The 20,023-nt window shown below is 37.6% G+C and overlaps 1 protein-coding gene across 1 annotated transcript in view; it reads right to left on the reverse strand.

Annotated features, from left to right (window-relative positions):
• The window catches only part of LOC124775104 (esterase FE4-like), a 383,368-nt gene that overhangs the window by 21,064 nt on the left and 342,281 nt on the right, over positions 1-20,023 (reverse strand). The window contains exon 9 of the mRNA XM_047249928.1: positions 4,606-4,756. Coding sequence (XP_047105884.1) covers positions 4,606-4,756 — 151 coding nt within the window. The remainder of the gene's footprint in view (positions 1-4,605; positions 4,757-20,023) is intronic.

Genomic DNA, 20,023 nt, shown 5'->3' on the forward strand with positions numbered 1-20,023 from the left:
AGAGACAACACACTGTGTTTACTGATATTGTGTTACTGTTCTTCAAATGAGTGTTTAGTGGTTTTATTTCTGGATAAATTATACATAGTATCTAATCAATATTTCAGTTAATTCATTGGATCACAACAAAATTTAAAATAATTTTGTGCCAACATTAGTAAACCATACATAAAGGACTAGGTAGGTAGAAGGTGGAGTTATATTATGAAAAAACAGTCACAGAAATAACAATATTGTGCACACCAAGTGAAGGAATATGGTACACATTTATACAGTAACTTAAGATTCTTTAGTAAATATTCAAATATCTGTTGCATACTGGCTTCGCCTGGTGTAAAGGACAGCTCTTGTGTCGATTCAGCAGAATGACATTGTGAGGAGGGAAATACGAGTCAGCTTGATAACTAGGTGTCATGGCAGAAGAGTGCATATGCAGCATGCAAGAATATTATATTCAGTACACTAACAATGCAGAGGACACCAGCCAGCATCTCTGAAGCCAGTTTGTGACACCTCACAACTCTATCAGGGCTCTTGAAAAAGTTGACCAGGTAGGAAAACCAGGATAAATGAAGTCATAGTTTCTGAACAATTACATCTGGCTACATTGGACTGTTGTGTCTTACAAGCCAGGTGTACTGCCATTTGAGAAATGCTAGCCAGCCCATCTAATTTAGCTGCAGGCCTCTGCTTGAGCTGAATCTATGTACAGTCTACTCAGTGCCTATTCACTGTTGGGTCACCCGCTGGATGACTACAATCTATTGATGGCTGGGTCTCTGGTGGGCTGTGAGTTTGGGTCTGGTCCATCTAGCTGCCCACCTACCACTGCCCTGTGCAGATTTCATCATTGCTTTTCATTATCCAAAGCTGGCACATGCCCTTGTCATCAGCTGCGTCAGAGGCTGAGGTTTAACACCATCAGTTCTGGCAGGCCATCTGGCCATCACCAGTAGCTACCACTGCCTTGTATCAGCACTCTGGTGCTGTGCTGATCACAGAACAACACTTCCAGCTGCCATCACACATTGTGCTGCCCCCCCCTCCCCCCCTCCCCCTGGTGGACAAGTGGACAACTGCTGATTCTGGCACGCTTTAACTGCCAAGGCCACATACATCACTTAGGCCAACAACCCCCTCTTCAGCTCCCATCGCTCTAACTGTTATGAATAAACGTCTTTTCCAACCAGGAATGTTTATTTCTCAGGCCATCATTTAACAACTGGTGGGCGAACTGACATACCAGCCACTGTAAGGATCATGCTGCCAACCCTTACAAATCACTTTTAGTCAGTTTTTGTAATTTTTTTAACTTTTAATGCATGCATGATTGCAAATGCTTTCACTGGATGTCAAACTACATAGTAGCAGTTGACAGTTGCATTTCCACTCATCATACGACTCTGTATATTATTTATGCAAGACTCAAATTGAACATGTTAGTTAATCATGTTGAAATGAAAGAAATTGTAGGAACTACTGAAAAATAGTTAGGAGACATTGGTAGCTCTTGATTCTTTGCATTATTGTCATAATGGCTTTTACAGGAAATTTGAAGCAGGTATTTAAAAGGAGAGGATTTAGTATCACTATAATGTTATGGATGAAATGTGAGATATTCTACAAAAGTAACAAATAACCAGTAAACAATAAAATCTCAAAAAATGTTCAAATTTGTGTGAATTCCTATGGGAATAAACTGCTGAGGTCATCAGTTCCTAGACTTACGCACTACTTAACTAACTTATGCTAAGAACAACACACACACACACCCATGCTCAAGGGAGGACTCAAACCTCCGGCAGGAGGGGCTGCGTAGTCCATGACGTGGCGCCTCTAACCATGTGGCTATAAAAATCTGTTTCATGTGAAATTTAATATGAATGCCAAAAACACAAGGTCTAAAATAACTTCCACGTGGAATGTGGTCTGTTGTTTAGTGCACAAAATGGAGCCATTTGTTCTACTGGAAAAGTTTTCTCTAGTTTATCACATAAAAGACAAGCTATTTGAGATTTCCAGAAATGTAGGTGATGAAGCTAAGGAAGAAGAGTGACTGGTTGGAAGTATGGGTTATTTAGTGTGTGGATAGTGGTTAAAGGGTAGGAGGGAGGGAATTATGAAGGAAGGGAGGGAAATTAAGGAAGTACCAGACTTTCAGTATAATGGGCAAGGGAATGGAGGAATATTTTATGTGAAAGGGGTGAGAGTTGTCAAAATGCAGGTATGTTGGTGGTTAGTGGACTTAATATGGACAGAGGCATGGGTGGAGACATCAGAGAGGTGGTGGTAGCATATGTGACGAAGGCACATTGTGTTGAGGATGACCAAGTAAAATGGGTGGGAGAGAAGGAGTTAAGGTTGGAGGAATACGGATAGGGTGTCTTGGCCCCGAGTCCTGGTCATGAAGATATTATCAATGATTCTGAACCAGATAAGAGGTTCAGGGTTTTGGGAGGCTAGGAAGATTTCCTCTAGATGGCCCATAAAAAGGTTGGCATAGGAGTGTTCCGTGTGGGTGCCCATATCTGTGCCACTGAGGCCTCAGGAGAGTCTCCACAGACAGGCACTGCCCCTGAAACATAGTCAGCAAACAGATTTCCCATGTCACCCTCAAACGCCGCCAATGTTCCCACCACCCCCAAGAATCAGCTACAAAGCAGTGACACCCTTGTCATTCAGTGTCACCCTGGACTGGTGCAACTGAACCATATCCTTCACCAGGGCTTTTATTATCTACCATCATGCCTGGAAATGAGGGACATTCCTACCCAAGACCCTTTCCATGCCTCCTAAAGTGCCATTCTGCTGCCCACACAATCTACACAACATACTGGTCAATCCCTATGTCACTCCCCCTCCCACCCCATTGCTACAGGTGCCATTTCCCTGTGGATGACCCAGATACAAGACTTGCCCAGTCCACCCACCTGGAACATCTTACTCCAGTCTTGTCACAGGCTTATCGTATCCCATCAGACACAGGGCCACCCGTTAAAGCAGCTAAGTCATGTACCAACTCTGTTGAAATCACTGCACAGCTTTTTATGTCAGTGTGACAACCAACCAGCTGTCTACCAAGATGAATGGCTAAGAGCGCAACATGCTCAAGTTCAATGGCTGCTTCACTACCTGGGCCATCTGGACCCTTCCTTCTAGCACCAGAGTTTAACTGCACAGATGGGATTAATTCTTGCTACACATCTTTCACTCCTGTAAACTTCCTGGCTTCACTTTCCACTAACCCACTTTCCCCACACGCTCTACTCAACACTTTCCCCTTTCCTTCACAATCCATTCCTCCATATCATCTTCATTGTGCACTTCGAATCAGTGGCTCCAGTGCTCATGTATCACCTGCCATCCTTTCGTCTTGCATTCCAAGACAAAAACCTGCTGCCTCCCTGTGTGCCATAAGCCATAAGCCAACCATGCTCATCTCTCACCCAACACAATCACCACCCCACCCTAGTACACCAAATTGTCTAGCAATAAACCTCAGTAAAACAAATTACATGCAGTTCCAATCCAGTTACATAAGCCCAGTAGAGATTAACATTGCACACGAGAGCCAACAGTTACAGAGCATTCAGTGCACAAAGTTCTTAGGCGTTCACATAGATAACCAGCTCAGCTGGGAATTCCACATACAGCAAACACTAAAAAAGCTTAGGTCAGCAACATTTGCTATCTGAATAATCTCCAAAATTGAAGACATCAACATATCAAGGTCTGCATATTTTGGCTACTTTCATTCAGTGATGTGCTATGGAATAATCTTTTGGGGCAACTCACCACTTTCAAAAAAAAATTTTTTTGTAAGCCAGAAAAAAGTAGTCCGAATTATATGTAATGTCCCTCCAAGAACCTCATGTCAAAATCTTTTTAAACTGTTAGGTATATTAACCACTATCTCACAGTATCTCCTCTCACTCATGGCCTTCACTCTTCTCAATTCCTCTGTATATGAAACAAATGAGGCATACCATCATTATAACACAAGATGGAAAGGTGATATGCACTGTGAATGGAAAAATCTCTCTCTGGTACAAAAATGGGTAAAGTGCAGAAGTACAAAAATCTTTAATGCACTGCCGAGTAATATAAAGTGTCTAAAAGAAAAAAAAAAAAAAAAAAAAAGCTAAAGGAATTCCTACTGGAAAAATGTTTCTACTCTTTTGATGAATTCTTTAACAGAGATAAATAATTTGAGTAGTAATTCAGATTATTTCCTTTGTCATTGTTATCTGTATTGTTTTTTTATCACTATTGTATTTTTGTATTGAATTGTTTATTATCTTGATTATATTATTGTATTGTACCACTTTTGAATCATTCATCTAAGGATATATTCTGGAAGCTAGCAAGTTTTCTTTCCATTTTGTGTGTGTGTGTGTCTGTCACCAACTTAATATTTCTGCTCTTTGGTTAGTGGTCTCCTTTACGCTTGAATTGTTTACATTCTACCAGAACTATCCTCACCATATGAAAATAAAAAATAAACAAATAAATAAATAATGAAAAAACTTATTAAGGCACAAAATCTTAACTATACAGTTAAAATAATATTACTTTCTTTATGAGTGAAGGAACATTAAATCTAACCTGGAAATCTGCGATCAACCATTCTGGAAGTAAGTGCTAGGTCACTTTCAAAGGAAAACTGGTAACGATAAATCTGAGGTGGATTGGGTGCAGATGCGATGAGTCTAGCGGTTATGTCTGACCCCATATTGAAGTGGAGGTCTGCACACATCTTCAAAAATGGATAAAAATGCAATATATTATTCACTTACAATTAAATTTTTTTTCAAGTTTGTTATAATTTACCATTTAACCTACAGCAGTATTATTTCAGATCATAAATGTTGAGCAACAAATATATCAACTCCACATGTACTCATTATTAGTTAATACAGAAATAGTGACATTTGATACTTTTATAAATGATAAACCATATCTATTGCACATAAATTCAAAAGAAATTGCTTGCAAAACATGAATAAGTTGAACTTCGTGATCACGCAAACCAAAGATAAGTCTTTTCATATGTCAAAAACCACGTATCATTTAAACCTTACTGGCAATGCTATTATTAGTCCACATTAAGATGCAGCTATGCATGTTTTTAGCAGGAATAAGAGTTGATTTAAAAACTGCAACTCTTGGAGACAAATGCAGTTTACAAGATGAAATTACCTCAACACTAAAGGAGTGAAACACCGTACATAACCAAGGAACTATTTACTGTTGTATATTAGTGACATAATTTTTTATTATGACTTGTGTCTTCATGTTGTCATTTCATAAAAATCATTGAACTCTGAGGTAGTATATGAACAGTTTAGTAAGGATACATTCTTTTATTTCTGGTGAACACTGTATTAAAAAATACAGTGTTCACCAGAAATAAAAGACCAGAATTTTGCAGTAATGTTTTCTGCAATGGGAGGAATGATAACAGACAGTTGAGGTTTAAATTGGCTGTACTTTGAAGGTGACCATTACTAACTGAATGTATATGGTAAGCAAATAAATTTGCAGCACCAATCTCTCTCTCTCTCTCTCTCTCTCTCTCACACTCACTCACTCTCACTCTCTTTTTGAGCAGGAGTCCATAGAAATATTTTTCACTGCAGTACAAGAACATGTCTATAGAAAACTGCTTGTCTACTGTTAATAGCCTGACTGGTTGCAATGAAATTTGTCACAATTCAATGTTGAAAAACAGTCATGCACCAAAGTGCCACAACAAATTGATTTATTGGTTTCAAGTTATATACAGAGTATGCACTAGTAATGTATGACAAGTCAACTTAATCTAGTGTCTTAAAATATAATTTAAAACAAAAATTGGGCAAATATGATACTAATTTTATATACGTTTGCCTCTACATTTCTGTTTAGGCCCCAAAGTTATTTAAATATTCTTGAACCAGGTGATCATAACACAGACATACAAAAGCCATATGATAAAAAATTTGCATTTATTTGTAGCTTTATATTCAGATAGATATAAATATTATTTTCATTCACTCTTTCACACAGGTAACTAGTTACATATATACTTCTCTACACTGTTAAATTCTTTCAACATTAAATAATCCTTAAGAAATTAACAGAACCATCATATTTCTCATACTGCCCAACAGACTCTTAGATAGACACCTTACCAGTTGTATGTGCGAGTATCAAGAAACTTTTTCAACAACTCTTAGTTTCTGTTATACTTCTCAGCTGTTCTTAATTTCTTGTGTGATATAAATGGCCAGCTGCATTTTTCCTGGCAATATATTTTCTTTTATTAATGAAGCTACTAGTCTGTACAAGAAAGGAAATGTAAGTATTGTTAGATTCTGCAAGATAGTTTTGCATGAATCACTGTTTTTTTATTATTAGCAATGGTCCTCATGCCCATTTTCACAATAAATGAATTCTTTTTGTGTTATATTTGTTGGAGTTTCCCCACACAGTAATTCCATACTATAGATATTGTTCAAAAAGGTCACGGTACACTGCACACAGAAGTTGTGTATTAGCATAATGTGCAAGTTGTTCCATAATAAATATTATAGTACTTATTTTTCAGCAGAAAATGTCTTTATGTTCCCTCCATTGGAGATTATTGTCTAACACAGTTCCTAAAAATCTTACTCAGATATCTTCTTCCAGTCTTGTTTCATCTATAAATATATTTGTATGATAAACTTTTTCTTTAAATGAAACTATATTGTTCCAGAGACTTTTTCAAGTTTCAATCATCTATGATCTATGTGTACAGACTGAAGCAGTGAATGAAAATTTGTGCCAAGGCTGGGATTTGAACCCGAGCCTGCTGCTCACTATGCAGATGCACCACCCTGGCACAATGGCTTTGCACAACTGCATGGACTACCCTAGCACACCTCCCTCCTTGGCCCAAATGCCCATTGTCTGAGACTTGAAAATATCTCTGGAGCCATATTGTTTCACTCGATTAAAGCACCAATACATGGTTTTCAGGCAGGCTCCTCCATTTTGTTTGATGCTGAAGTGCTATTGAATTACAGTTGGAGAACCTCTGCAATGCTGTTTGAATTTAGTGGGAATATCAAGAAAGCTGAAGTGTAAATGGAAATTTGGACTGAGGAGGGAGATATGCTAGGGTAGTCCATGCAGTTGTGCAATGTCACTGTCCCAGGGTGGCGTAGTGTTTAGCACATCTGCCTGGTGAGCAGGAGATCTAGGTTTGAATCCTGGCCTTGGTACAAATTTTCATTCATCACTTCAGTCTGCATATATGCATCCTTATCTTTGTTATTGAAAACTATGAACAAAGTATTTTTTAGATCTATAATTAAGTCAGTCTGTATGAGACACTGCACTACGTTGTTTGTCAAAATACATGCACTTCTTTCATGTGTTCCCAGATTTTTTTGGTGACTAATGTTACATCATTTCAGCATTCACTATTTTTTGTTCCTTTACAGTGACTCTGATATTCTTTATAAAGAGACTGAACATTAGTGAACCAAGTACAGATCCGTGAGGTACATATATTTAATGGCCTGGATTTCATATCTGCATGCAGATTGGCATTACATGCTGCCTTATGTTGCCACATATGTTTTTATCCATTATGCTGCCTATCCATGTATCCCACAGATTTCAAGTTTTTCAGTTAGGGCTGTGACAGTGATTGTGTCAAAGCCTTTAGACAGAAACAGACTTTATTTTATATAATCTGTCTATAACAGATTTTGTTAGGCTACAAATAGTTGTTTTTGTGGATTTCCATTTTTGGGAACTGAATTGTATGGGAATCAGAGTATTGTGTTTGTTTAAGAATTTAATCAATATTTATCTTGCATAAGCATCTCTAATATATTTGAGATACCAGACAAGACAGATCCCAATCTGTAGTTATTTGTGCTATCCATGTTTCTTGCCTAGTACATGAGTAAGGAGGTAGAGGTAAGGACATAAGGACTTACGGAGGGAAGATGAGATCATAAATTTATTGGGGGTTTGATACATTATCTGTCATTATTTAAATTAGAGAGTATGTTTTCTGCCGAGTTATAGTCTTTCCTCTGATCTGAAAACTAGTTGTATTTTTCCAACATATTGTTTGCAGACAGCCATACCAGCCTTACACAACACTCACCACACACTGGCAGGTCCTCTTGAAGTAGGAGGAATGAGTATGTTAAAGGACAATGGGAGCAAGAAGAATTTTTATCTAGGAGGAGTTATGCCATGAAAGTCAATATCACTGACTGCAAATTGTTGTTTGTAACTGACTGCAGATTGTTATTTTTTACTTCCAGCCACTCCCCTCTCAAGTAACATACATGATCATGTTTTTTGAAATCAATGTTACTTCACGTTAGTGGACCTGACATTATGCTACTGTAGGTACTGTGCAGGCTCCGTGGCTGCTGCATCTACCATTTTGTTTTCTCAAATTTCAACATGTTCTAGTGCCCAACAGGGCATTTCTCCTTCCTTCAATGTTGTAAGATGATGTTGTAGATGGATGTTGTGCCTCCAATGGCTCTGTTCACTGGGTAGCTTGAAGCATTCTGAAGGAGTGAGAGCAGGTGAGGAATTCTGTAACTTGAATGTGCATCTCATCTAGTTTGGTGCTTGGGAGATCACATGCACCTCTACATCATATATGGTGAATTAATTTGGTAAGTGGATCTAGAAAGCATTATTGGAACAAACTACTGAGCAGCTAAGCTCCTGTCACTGCTTGGACCTGTCAGTGTAAATTGGTGCTGAGTTAAAGTACTGTAAAGTACATTTTATAGTGCCCTCTCTGTTATGATTTGTTTAATCCATTATCATTTTGATCCTCATCAGCAACCAAGGCAGAAACTGGCTCCATCCTTGGGCAAGGACCACAATTTAGTCCATATGAAGAGTCATAAGATACTGATTAGCACATATATGAAATGTGCTTTATAGTGGATCAATAAGTAACCAAAATTTTTTCTATGGTTGGGTGTGCAACCGGATGGAATGTCTCTGACTTTAGGTCAGACAAAAGCCTTTATGCCTGCTACATCACATGGAGCTTGCTGTAGATTGATTATATCTGCATTAATTCATGCTATGTTGTAGACTTGCCTGGGATGAGACTGAAAGTTGATTAATTGGTACGTGAACTGTAGCTGTCAGAGATGTGGAGAGGAAGAGAGTGAATGCTAGTATGTTACAGAGTACATCAGCAATTTCAAAAACGAGATGTGTTTTATTTATTTACACATCAAGTTCCACAGGACCAAATTGAGAAGCAAATTTCCAAGGTCATGGAACATGTCAGTACATGACATTACAACATAAGAGTAATAATAGATAAAAATAAAATGTTTATGAACCCAAAAAAAATCAATCCATAAGTTTAAGTAAATACAATCAACAGTGCAACAAGAATCAGCTTACTTTTTCAAGGAACTCCTTGACAGAATAGAAGGAGTGACCCATGAGGAAACTCTTCAGTTTTGATTTGAAAGTGCATGGAGTACTGCTAAGATTTTTGAATTTGAATGGTCGCTTATTGAAAATGGATGCAGCAGTATACTGCACACCTTTCTGCACAAGAGTTAAGGAAGTCCAATCCAAATGCAGGTTTGATTTATGCCAAGTATTAACTGAGTGAAAGCTGCTTATTCTTGGGAATAAGCTAATATTGTTAACAAGAAATAACGGTAAGGAATATATATATTGAGAGGCCAATATCAAAATACCCAGACTTGTGAACAGGGGTCGCCAAGAAGTTCATGGACTTACACCAATTATTGCTCGAACTGCCCATTTCTGAGCCAAAAATATCCTTTTAGAATGGGAAGAGTTACCCTAGAATGTAATACCACATGACATAAGTGAATGAAAATAAGCAAAGTAGATTAACTAATGATCACTTACTTGAGATACCATTCAAACAGTAAAAATGGCAGCATTACATCTTTGAACAAGATCCTGAAAGTCAGTTTTTTTTTTTTAATTGTGTGTTAGAAACCATAAAAACTGAGTCTTACTGTGATTTAGCATTAGTTTATTTTCTACAAGCCATGAACTTAGGTCATGAACTGCACTCTTTGAAACCGAGTCAGTGTTGCACACAACATCCTTTACTACCAAGCTAGTGTCATTAACAAACAGAAATATTTGAGAGTTACCCATAATACTAGAGGGCATATCATTTATATAAATAAGGAATAGGAGTGGCCCCAACGCTGATCCCTGGGGCACCTCCTACTTGACCGTACAGCACTCGGACCTCACATCACAGCCATTTTCAACATTGTGAATAATGTGATTTTGTCATATGATGACATGGTTGGAGACCGTGACTGTTATCTGAAGACAAATGTTGATGGTGTTGAGACAGCAACCAGCCACAAATTTATTTTAAGTTCCTTTATTCAAAAGGTACCATTACCTGTTTAGAATCATTACGATTCATCATCAGACGGCTTTCATGCTTTCATTACAACATGTGCTATGTTTCTTACTGATTAGTTATCATGAAATGTTGTTTTGGAGTACCTGTTTTCATAGTTTTCATCCAGCAGACAACATTTGTAGTTTTTTCTGCTTTCACATCATTGCACACATAAACTTGCATAATTGAGCGCTTCAGATTTGTATTGAATGCATTTTCACCACATTTCTATTGTTGCACATGTAAATTTGTATCACTGAGCACTTCAGCTTAGTCACAAAACAGACTTCTAACTTGCACCGCATGTTAGAAGTCTGTTCTGTAACTAAGCTGAAGTGTTGTAGTTGGTAGTTCATAAAATTCCAAAATCATGTTACACAACAAATTAGTTGTAAATCAGGTTCTATAGCTGACAATATTACTTTTGATTTATTTGCATGGTTCAAAACAAATTTTTTTGATGCCTTTACCACCCTTCTAAATACAGTTTTATATCATTTGAAATAGTTTGTAAAGCCAACATTTAGATTATATCTCAGTTCATTATGTTCACTGTGCAAACTACAGTCTATTTATCATTTTTAAAACAAGATGAAGCATTTTGTTAAAATTATGTAAAAAATTTCAAGAAATCTGTTGTGGTTTTCAGACTGTGTAATACAACGGTTCACCGACAGTTAATATCTTTCTGTCTATGCCAGAAAAAAAATTACATTTCCTTTACTGAAGCATCATTTCATCCACGTTTTTCTTACGTCACCATTGGAGCTGCTAAATTTATCAGACTGAGAAGTGTTTTCTGGGAAGCAAATCCTTCACCACTTCCCATGACTGTCCAGAGATGGGTGCCGTGTATGAACCTCTCAGTGAGCTAGCCCCATTGGAACTGTGGTGGGTTTGCCCAATTACACATTGTATGCACTAAATTCACACAGAGAATGAACAGTTGGGAGAGGAATGGTAATGGGAAGGGAGGAGTGGGGGGGACTGTATGAAGAGATTGTTGAGAGCCTCATTGTCTATGACATCATGTGGTGGCAAGTAAAGGGAACATCCTACATAGCAGGTACGCTGTGATAACTTTTATTCAGAAGATTGTGCCACGGGGAAAAGAATGAGGAGTGTTATTTATTGCTACCAAATACTTCATCTCCCTATTGAGGCTATATGTTCTAATGGGTATAATCTTTCAGAGCAGGTGTATCAGAATCTTTGAAATGCATTTCTTGGACACACAGACACATGGGGCTTCCATGGTGCACCAAGTGTTCCAGCTCCTTCACATTAGTCTTGAACCTGTCTGCATTCCACTGTAATGCAGGAATCATTTTAATGTTGAAGTATTTGCATCTCCTCTTCTTTTTCTTTCCATATAAATATTGCACTTAAAACTGATGGGGGTTTAGTTTTGGGGTCGTTGTGTTCCCCGTGGCAAAATTTGAATTCTATGACTTTTAAATCCATGTAATCTTTACACACAAAAAAGTGTCCTGAGATCCAGTGATTTTTCTTGATTAGAGTTTCTTGAAATACTTCTCTTACAGTGAAGACAACATTGTTTGTGTTTCTAATGGTTTAATTATTATTGTAGCTTCTTTCCTTGACACGGTTGTTATTTTGGTCGCTTTCAGTACAATATTTTGCTGGTGTGTGTGTTACATGCATACATATCATGTAAATATTTTCTGTTTTAGTTACTGTGCAAACTGTTGGTGTAGCAGATGATTTGTGAGTTTCTACAATAAGTTAAAGTCTGTGTCTGTAACTAAATGATAAGTGTATATTACTGCTGTGTGGAGGATCTGTTTCAATTCCTGGTATTTTACAAGGATTCTTTCTTGGTAGAAGTACTGAAAAGGGGTGCAACCAGCTTCATGATGCTTATTGAGGAGTTACTTGAGAGAGAAGTAGCAGCTTCAAAGTCTGAGAAACTAACAACAGCTGGAAGAGCAGTGTAGTGATCCCATGCAACTCTGTACTACATCTGAATGAAGCTGTTGGCAGAGGATGATGTGATGGCCAGTCAGTACTGAATGGTCCATCAGGGTGAGCAAATTGAACTAGTAGCTGGCACATAAGGTAAAGCATAACTCTTCTTGATAACCAACTACATCCAGAAACTCTATCCAGCAGTTTCCCATTCCTCTGTCCAGTCACTACCTCCCAATCCACACCTCAATGTCATCTTCACTGCATGTTGCACCTCACTGGTGCCAGTATCCATGTGTCACTTCCCTAGCTGTGCACTTACCACCTCACCCTCCTGCATTCTTGGCTTGCAGACCTCCTGCCTCCTTCCAAGCTGCTACCTACCCACCCCCAACCACTCCTCCATTCTCCCCCATCTTTCTCCCTCTATCCACTGCACTTGATAGAACCCCCACTCCAGTCGATGTGTGTGTGTGTGTTTGTGTGTGTGTGTTTGGGGAGGGGGAGAAGGGGGCAGGAGGGGGTGTTTCTGTTATTCTCTCATTTGCCTTTATTCTAATCCTCTTGTGAATGGGTCACATGGCTGTCAATTTGTACAAGCTAAATTTGTGTCGTGGCAGTTGAATAAATAAAAAGGAAGTCTACAGATAGAACAAAGTATTTTTTTTGTAAATGCCTATACAGTGCCTAAATTATACAGTGTGTTTGAAGAAAACAGTGACTATTATGCAGCATTAGCTTCCCATGTACTTAATAAAAAAAACCTCATTATCCAAATGAGTATAAAAGTTCCATAAAAGCAATAGTAACACAAACTTCTGGCGCTATTATAATGGTCTGGAAGTGACACTAAGGATGCAAGGAGATGCTGTGTCTTTGGGAAGGTTCAGTTGATATTTATACTTTGCAGGATAATATTGTAATTGAAGCATTTGCTGTTTATACATGTTTAGTAACACCTTTTTGTTATGGGCTTTTTTGACAAGGATGCAAAAGACATTGTAAAAGTGAGTGGCTGTATAGAGTGATACATATTTTTAGCTTCAGTGTATGTTGCATGCTAAATGAGCTTTATCTTGATATTCTTCCCCTCATTAAATACAGGACAGTTTCTGTTGCAAGCCACATGCTTGTCTAAACAGTTAATGTTTCTGTGGATGTGCATGCCATGCCAGACTGTTGCACTGTTGTGCCATATTTTTTACTAGTGGCATGACGTTTTTAAAAAAAAAAAAAAAAAAAAAAAAAAAAAAAAAAAAAAAAAAAAAAAAAAAAAAAAAACACTGCAGCATGTTTGGTATGTGAGGGTGATTTTTAGGCAGATAATCCAGCATTGGTGTATACTGGTAGTAGTGAATTGAAAGTCAAAATGAAAACTACTATCCAGATGTACTATTATGCCCAGATGCAGCAGTTTCAATTAAAAGGGATCTATTTTTTAGTCTTTTGTGGATTCAAGTTCCTGGTCATTCCTCCTAGATATTTTAATACAAAATGGAGTTAATCTATTAAACAGTCTTGCTATCTTCTTGCAATAATGAAAACAGACTCCATATCATATGTTTTCCCATGCTAAGGTTTAGTATTTATCCTATGGTGCAGTTTGTCATTGATGTTGTCAGTGTAGTAATTGATCTACGCAAGAAGATACAAATAATGAGAAAATATTTGAGTTTCCCCAGTAGTATTTTGTGACATACAAAACCAAAGATCTAGGTAAGGTCACAGAATATATTAATGGAATGCTATTTTTGTTTAACTCTGCTAGGAATTCATTTTACGAGCCTAGTGTGGCTTTCATATGGGTGCTCTACAAAGAAAGCAACATGAGGGACACGTTCCACATCATTACAAAATATCGTATTCATGCTCTATGGAACAAGTATTAATGTACTACAATGTAATACATTCTGCTTAGAAAAATGAAGCAGTATTCTATTACAAAACCCTTTCTCTAAAACATTTGAAAGTATTGCTAGGTGATGTTTGGCTCTGCACTTGGTCATGATATGCTTACCTCCCTTTTTATTGAAAGATGTTACTACTACATGTTTCAATTTGTTAGGAAATTGCCTTGAGTCACTGACTGATAACTCAAAGGAAGGAAGATTGGGTTTCAAGTCCCGTCAATATCGAGGTCATAATAGACAGAATGCAGGCTTGGATGGCGTCAAGGATAGGGAAGGAAATCGGCTGTGCTTTTTCAAAGGAATCATCTTGGAATTTGAGTGGAACAGTCTAAAGAAATCATGCAAAACCTATACTTGGATGCCAAATGTGGGTCTGAACTGCCATCCTCCTGAATGTGAGTGCATTGTGCTAACCACTGCGCCACCTCCCTCAGTGACTGATAACTCAAGAGTGGCCCTGTCCTTTTGGCAGAAGTTGCTTATACTCTGCTAGAAACAAGATAAGAGAGAGAAGATTTTGTGTTTTATCATGATATAAGGCTTTTTGTAATCTTCTTAGTGATTGTATTTTAGAAAATAATGACTGCTGTTGGTGAACACAGTGCCTGATTTACTTTCTTTGTTGGCAGGTCCGCTGCCACTGTGAGGAGGTAACTACTAAATGTAGTAGCCATTGCTGTCAATGTCTCACTATACTTTATAATCAGAAATTACAGTACCATACAGTGGGGGATTTACTAGCAGGCTGAGGAGGCTGGAGCCTAGGGCAGCAGATTTTAGTGGTGGCAAATTTGGTGTCTTTTTTGTGTCTTACAGAAATTAAAAAGATTCATATACATATATATGCCTAAATGTTAGTAAGTCCACACAAACAATTCAACAGGTAATATGTTCCACTACTTAGATTAATTTTTCTACAACATGGGTAGTAGTGTTGGTTTTGGTGAGGGGATGAATGACATGACTGTTTGCTCAGTGTGACTGGCCAAAATGACTGCACAAGCATGGTGTGGACACTGCAGAAGCTGAAGCAAGATCATGCTATTGTAGGCATATGTCACATGGTGGCACTGAGTTCAAGAGAGATAGATACAGAGTGGCGATACAAATGGGGAAGTCCCATCTGGTATTTACTTCAAAAACAAAAGAAAAGCTGCCTTGGTTGATTGTATCTTGCAAATTCTAATACAATCTGGTCATGATAATTTGACAGTTCATGCAATGGCTGCTGGGTATGGCCTTGCCCACACATTAAAGATGTCAAGGGGAGTGGAGTGGTAATCGAGAGCCAGCATCTGCTGCTTGCAGCATATCCTTAACAATGTTTATAGTACCACTTCATGTTTATGGGCAGATTAATGTTGGCGGCACTCAGAGACAAAAGAATATCTTTCAGCTAGTGCTGATTTTCTCTGCTTGTACCAGCAGAAGTGCAATCATCAAGTTATTGTAGCCAAACAACATGTATGAATATTTCTCTGGCACATTTTTTCTGGTTGTGTGCTGTAATTTTTCAAATTATTTCATGGACTGTATGAATAACTTCATAACATAACATCAACAATGTGTAAAAACTTATAGTAGATAAGTAATCATAATACCATAATATAAATCATTCATAACAAATCAGTAACACATAATTTAACTTGAGAAATAGCTATTTTGGAAGCTACATAAAGAGATTTTGGTTTTTTTGTATGATATTTAAATAAATTTCTTGTACATATGTTTGGTAATTATTCAGTGTCTGAAGTCTAAATGAAGGATACTGATAATTATGTACAAGAAGTAAAACTCCTATGTAATCTTTTTGATTTCAGTTCTTGGATAACAATTGTTAGAATGAGTGATGGGAGAGAGTGATGTAGTGGCACTGAGTATAAAATCAAAGGCCAAAATGAAAACAGAAAAACAAGAAGATATTATGTGTAAAACAATAAAAATTGTCAATTTTTTTTATAAGTGGTAGTGGAAGTGGTCTTGAAAGACCAGGAGCTTTGATAACATGCACTGACACAATACTATCTGGAAAAGATGAACCGTATTTGAACTCTGCAGCCCAACAACAACAGTCATCTGTTGAAAATCTGCTTTTGAGAAATGGATATTTATGTTTTTGATGGAGAGGCAATAGAGGAATCATCAATAAGTATAACAATTGAAGATGCATCTCAGAATCAGATATTAAGTAGTGACCAAGGGCAAACAACAGTAAATCTAAACAAAGATTCAGCTCTATGGGAAATTGAAGATACCTTAACCCTAGCATTACCAACGGGGGGGCCTCGTAGGCCCACTGACTCAGTTTTTCTATGTTGTATCCACACCCTTTGATATATGAACTTGAAAGCAAAGGTAATTGTTCGTTATTGAATGTACTATTGAGTCATTACAGAATTTCGGAATAAAAATGTAATTAAAATTCATTTACTTGATTTAATTCTCTGTGGGCCTTAGAAGCCCACCCGTTGGTAATAGCAAGGAAAGATTTACGAAGTTGAGTCTCTCGTTTCAAATTCTTACCATGAAACGAATTTTGGCATTGTTGCCTTCAGACATATTATTATGAAGCGGACCATTGTTATTTTCAGTGTTTCTGCTGCTGTTGAACCAGCAACATGAGTAGACATCGTTTACGTGATAGTTCCATTGAAAGAGTGCTAGAGGAAGTTTTGAACGAATCAGATTTAGAGGAAAGTGAAGTGGATGATGATGTGGAAGAAATTAGAACTGATTCATCGTCTGAGAATGAAGATGAGGTTGAAGCCAATCCACCAGATGATAATGATACGGAATGTGATAAATTCATTGCAAAAAGTGGACGAGAGTATATTACGAAGCCATCTCGACAATATCGGCGTTCTGTACAAAATATAGTGCGAGAAAGAATGGGGCTAGGACAACAAGGAAGAATTGCGTCTCCGAAAGAGGCTATAGAGCTCTTTTTTACACCTCAAATTATGAATCTAATAAAACTACACTCAAATGAAGAGGCTTCTCGACTAGGTATTCAGCACACAGATGAAGATGAGTTATTTTGTTATATAGGACTCTTGCTAATCATGGGTTCAAATCATGACAATAAGATACCTGTCCAAGATTTATGGTCTTTGCTTCAGGGCCGACAAATGTACTATGGATCAATGAGTCGGACCCGATTTTTCGAATTGACTAAAATATTGACGTTTGATGATAAGAACACAAGAGAAATTCGTCGCCAGACTGACAGGGTTGCTCCAATGAGGGAAATTTTTGAAAGCTTCAATTCTTCACTTCCATTGTATTTCATTCCTGGTCAACATACAACAGTGGATGAGATGTTGTCTTTGTTCCGTGGTCGCTGTCCATTCAAGGTGTTTCTAAAAGAAAAACCTGGAAAATACGGCATTCTAATTCGAATGCTGTCTGATTCTGAGACTAGATATGTGATCAGCATGGACATCTATACAGGCAAGTCAGGAAATACACAGCATTCAAATGGACTGATGGAAATTGTAAAGAGACTAATAAAACCTATTGAAAAATCAGGCCGTAATGTTACCACAGATCGGTACTATACTTCAGTGGAGCTTGCTGAGACTCTATGGAATGATTTTCACCTCACACTTGTTGGCACCCTACAGTCTAACAGACGACACATACCTGAAGAGCTGAAGACTACAACTGGCCGCAGTTTACACTCTTCCATCTTTGCTTATACTGACCCTCAGACACAGAGGCCACCAGTTACTCTTGCATCAACGCTAGTCCGCGAGAAGCCAAAACGACTGCTGTTGATGCTTTCAACTTATCACTCAGAAGGGGTGTTGAATGAAGACTCAAAAAAGACTAACATAAATCTTTTTTATAATTCTACAAAGGGAGGCGTGGACACCATAGACCAGATGGCAAGACACTACAGCACAAAGAGAGGAACAAGAAGATGGCCTTTGTCCCTCTTCTACACACTCATTGACATAGCAGCAATAAATGCATATTCACTCTTCCTCCTCAACTTTCCGAATTGGAAAAAGAATTTGCTAAACCGCAGAAGAGTTTTTATCACTAACTTAGGTCTCGAACTAATAAGATCTCAAGTAGATAAACGGGCACAAAATTTGTATGGACTTCAGAAGCCAGTAATAATGGCAATGGAAAGCATCGCACAACGGAAGCTCAGCTGCTCTGTAGAACCATCATCCTCAACAGCAGAACCAGGAACACGTGGATGGTGCCACCTATGCTGCCAAGAAGCTGCATCTAAAAAGATCAAGTACAACAAGCTGGGAAAGTCAACTGTTACCTGCTCTCAGTGCCACAAACACGTCTGTGGGAAACACTGCAGGAAGACAGTGTTGTGTGAAAAATGCGTTGCAGAATGAGACAGTAAATTTTGTTTGCTTCATGTAGTGTATCGAATTAAAAAAGTCGTTTTTATAAGAAAACACTATTTTGAAACATTATTCCAAAAAATATATAAACTGAATCTCGTGATTTGTTCATTTTATTCCTATTATAATAACATCTTTTATTATCCAGTATACAAAAACAATGTCTAAGCATTTTGAATTGTTATTAGAGGTATCAGAAGTAAATAAACTTGATTTATGATAAAATAAATTGTGGTATTCTTTATGGGCCTTTGAGGCCCCCCTGTTGGTATTACATGTAACAAAAAATACGTTGGTAATGCTAGGGTTAAGGGAGATTATCGAAAGGTACCGCTTCATTCAAAACAAGTGCTGTGACTTCTCTAAAAGTGAAAAAATATATGCTGATCAGTGTTGTTTCTTACCAGTAAGTATCTCCCAAAGAAAAATGAAAATGAATGAAGTGTATGACTGAAATTGGTTGTTTTATTCTGAAAGTAAAAGATCTGTATATTGTGGGCCCTGTTTGGTGTTTGGTCCATTGGACAATAAGACTCAGTTTGAGAACAAAGGATTTAATGGCTGGAAAAATTCAGAACAATGAGAACCTCAGCATGAAATCTCTGCATATCATCAATCTAGTATCATTAGTTTGAAAGCTAGAAGTGAGATCAATGGCTGACTCGACAATTTTCTGCATGCTTAGACTGATGAAGAAATTGCTTATTGGAGAAACTTTCCGAAGAGGGTTGTTACTGCTGTGAAGTGACTGTGTTCAAGAGGTCTCACTTGCAGAGGAAAGAATGAAAAGTTCAGTGATCCACATAACAGAAATTGTTGTTATGATTTTGGAACTGTTAGAAGCATTTGATCCTTTTTTAGCCATTCATATTTAATCATGTGGGAATCAAATATCTGGAAGTACCTGTTACTTATCAAAGACAGATTGTGATGAGTTTGTGCTCTTGGTGGATCATAAAGTCTTAAAACAGATTGATATCAAGATAAGAGGGGTGAAATATTTTTCCTTAATCATGGGTTCCCATAGCTCATGTGAACTAACTTACCCTTATCATTAGATACATTTTGGAAAAAGATGAAATGTGTGAAAGATTTATTAAATTCTTGACCTCAGAGGGCTGTGAAGCTGAAGAAATGTTTTCTGCCATTATTTCAGAAGTCAAAACACTCAGCATAAGTACTGCTCACTCTTTAAATTTATAACTGCAGCTACACTGAATATTGCAGAGAAGCTTGTTGCTTGTTCATGTTGCTTTAAGAAATCTACATTTTTCTTTTATAACTGTCACACAACACTGGCAAAAATTAGTGACTGAAATTGAGGAAGGGGAAGTGTTAAAGAGAGTAAATCTGACACGTTGGTCAGCTAGAGAGGACACATG

This window comes from Schistocerca piceifrons, chromosome 2, assembly GCF_021461385.2.
Source record: "Schistocerca piceifrons isolate TAMUIC-IGC-003096 chromosome 2, iqSchPice1.1, whole genome shotgun sequence".
In the NCBI taxonomy this organism is placed as follows: domain Eukaryota; kingdom Metazoa; phylum Arthropoda; class Insecta; order Orthoptera; family Acrididae; genus Schistocerca; species Schistocerca piceifrons.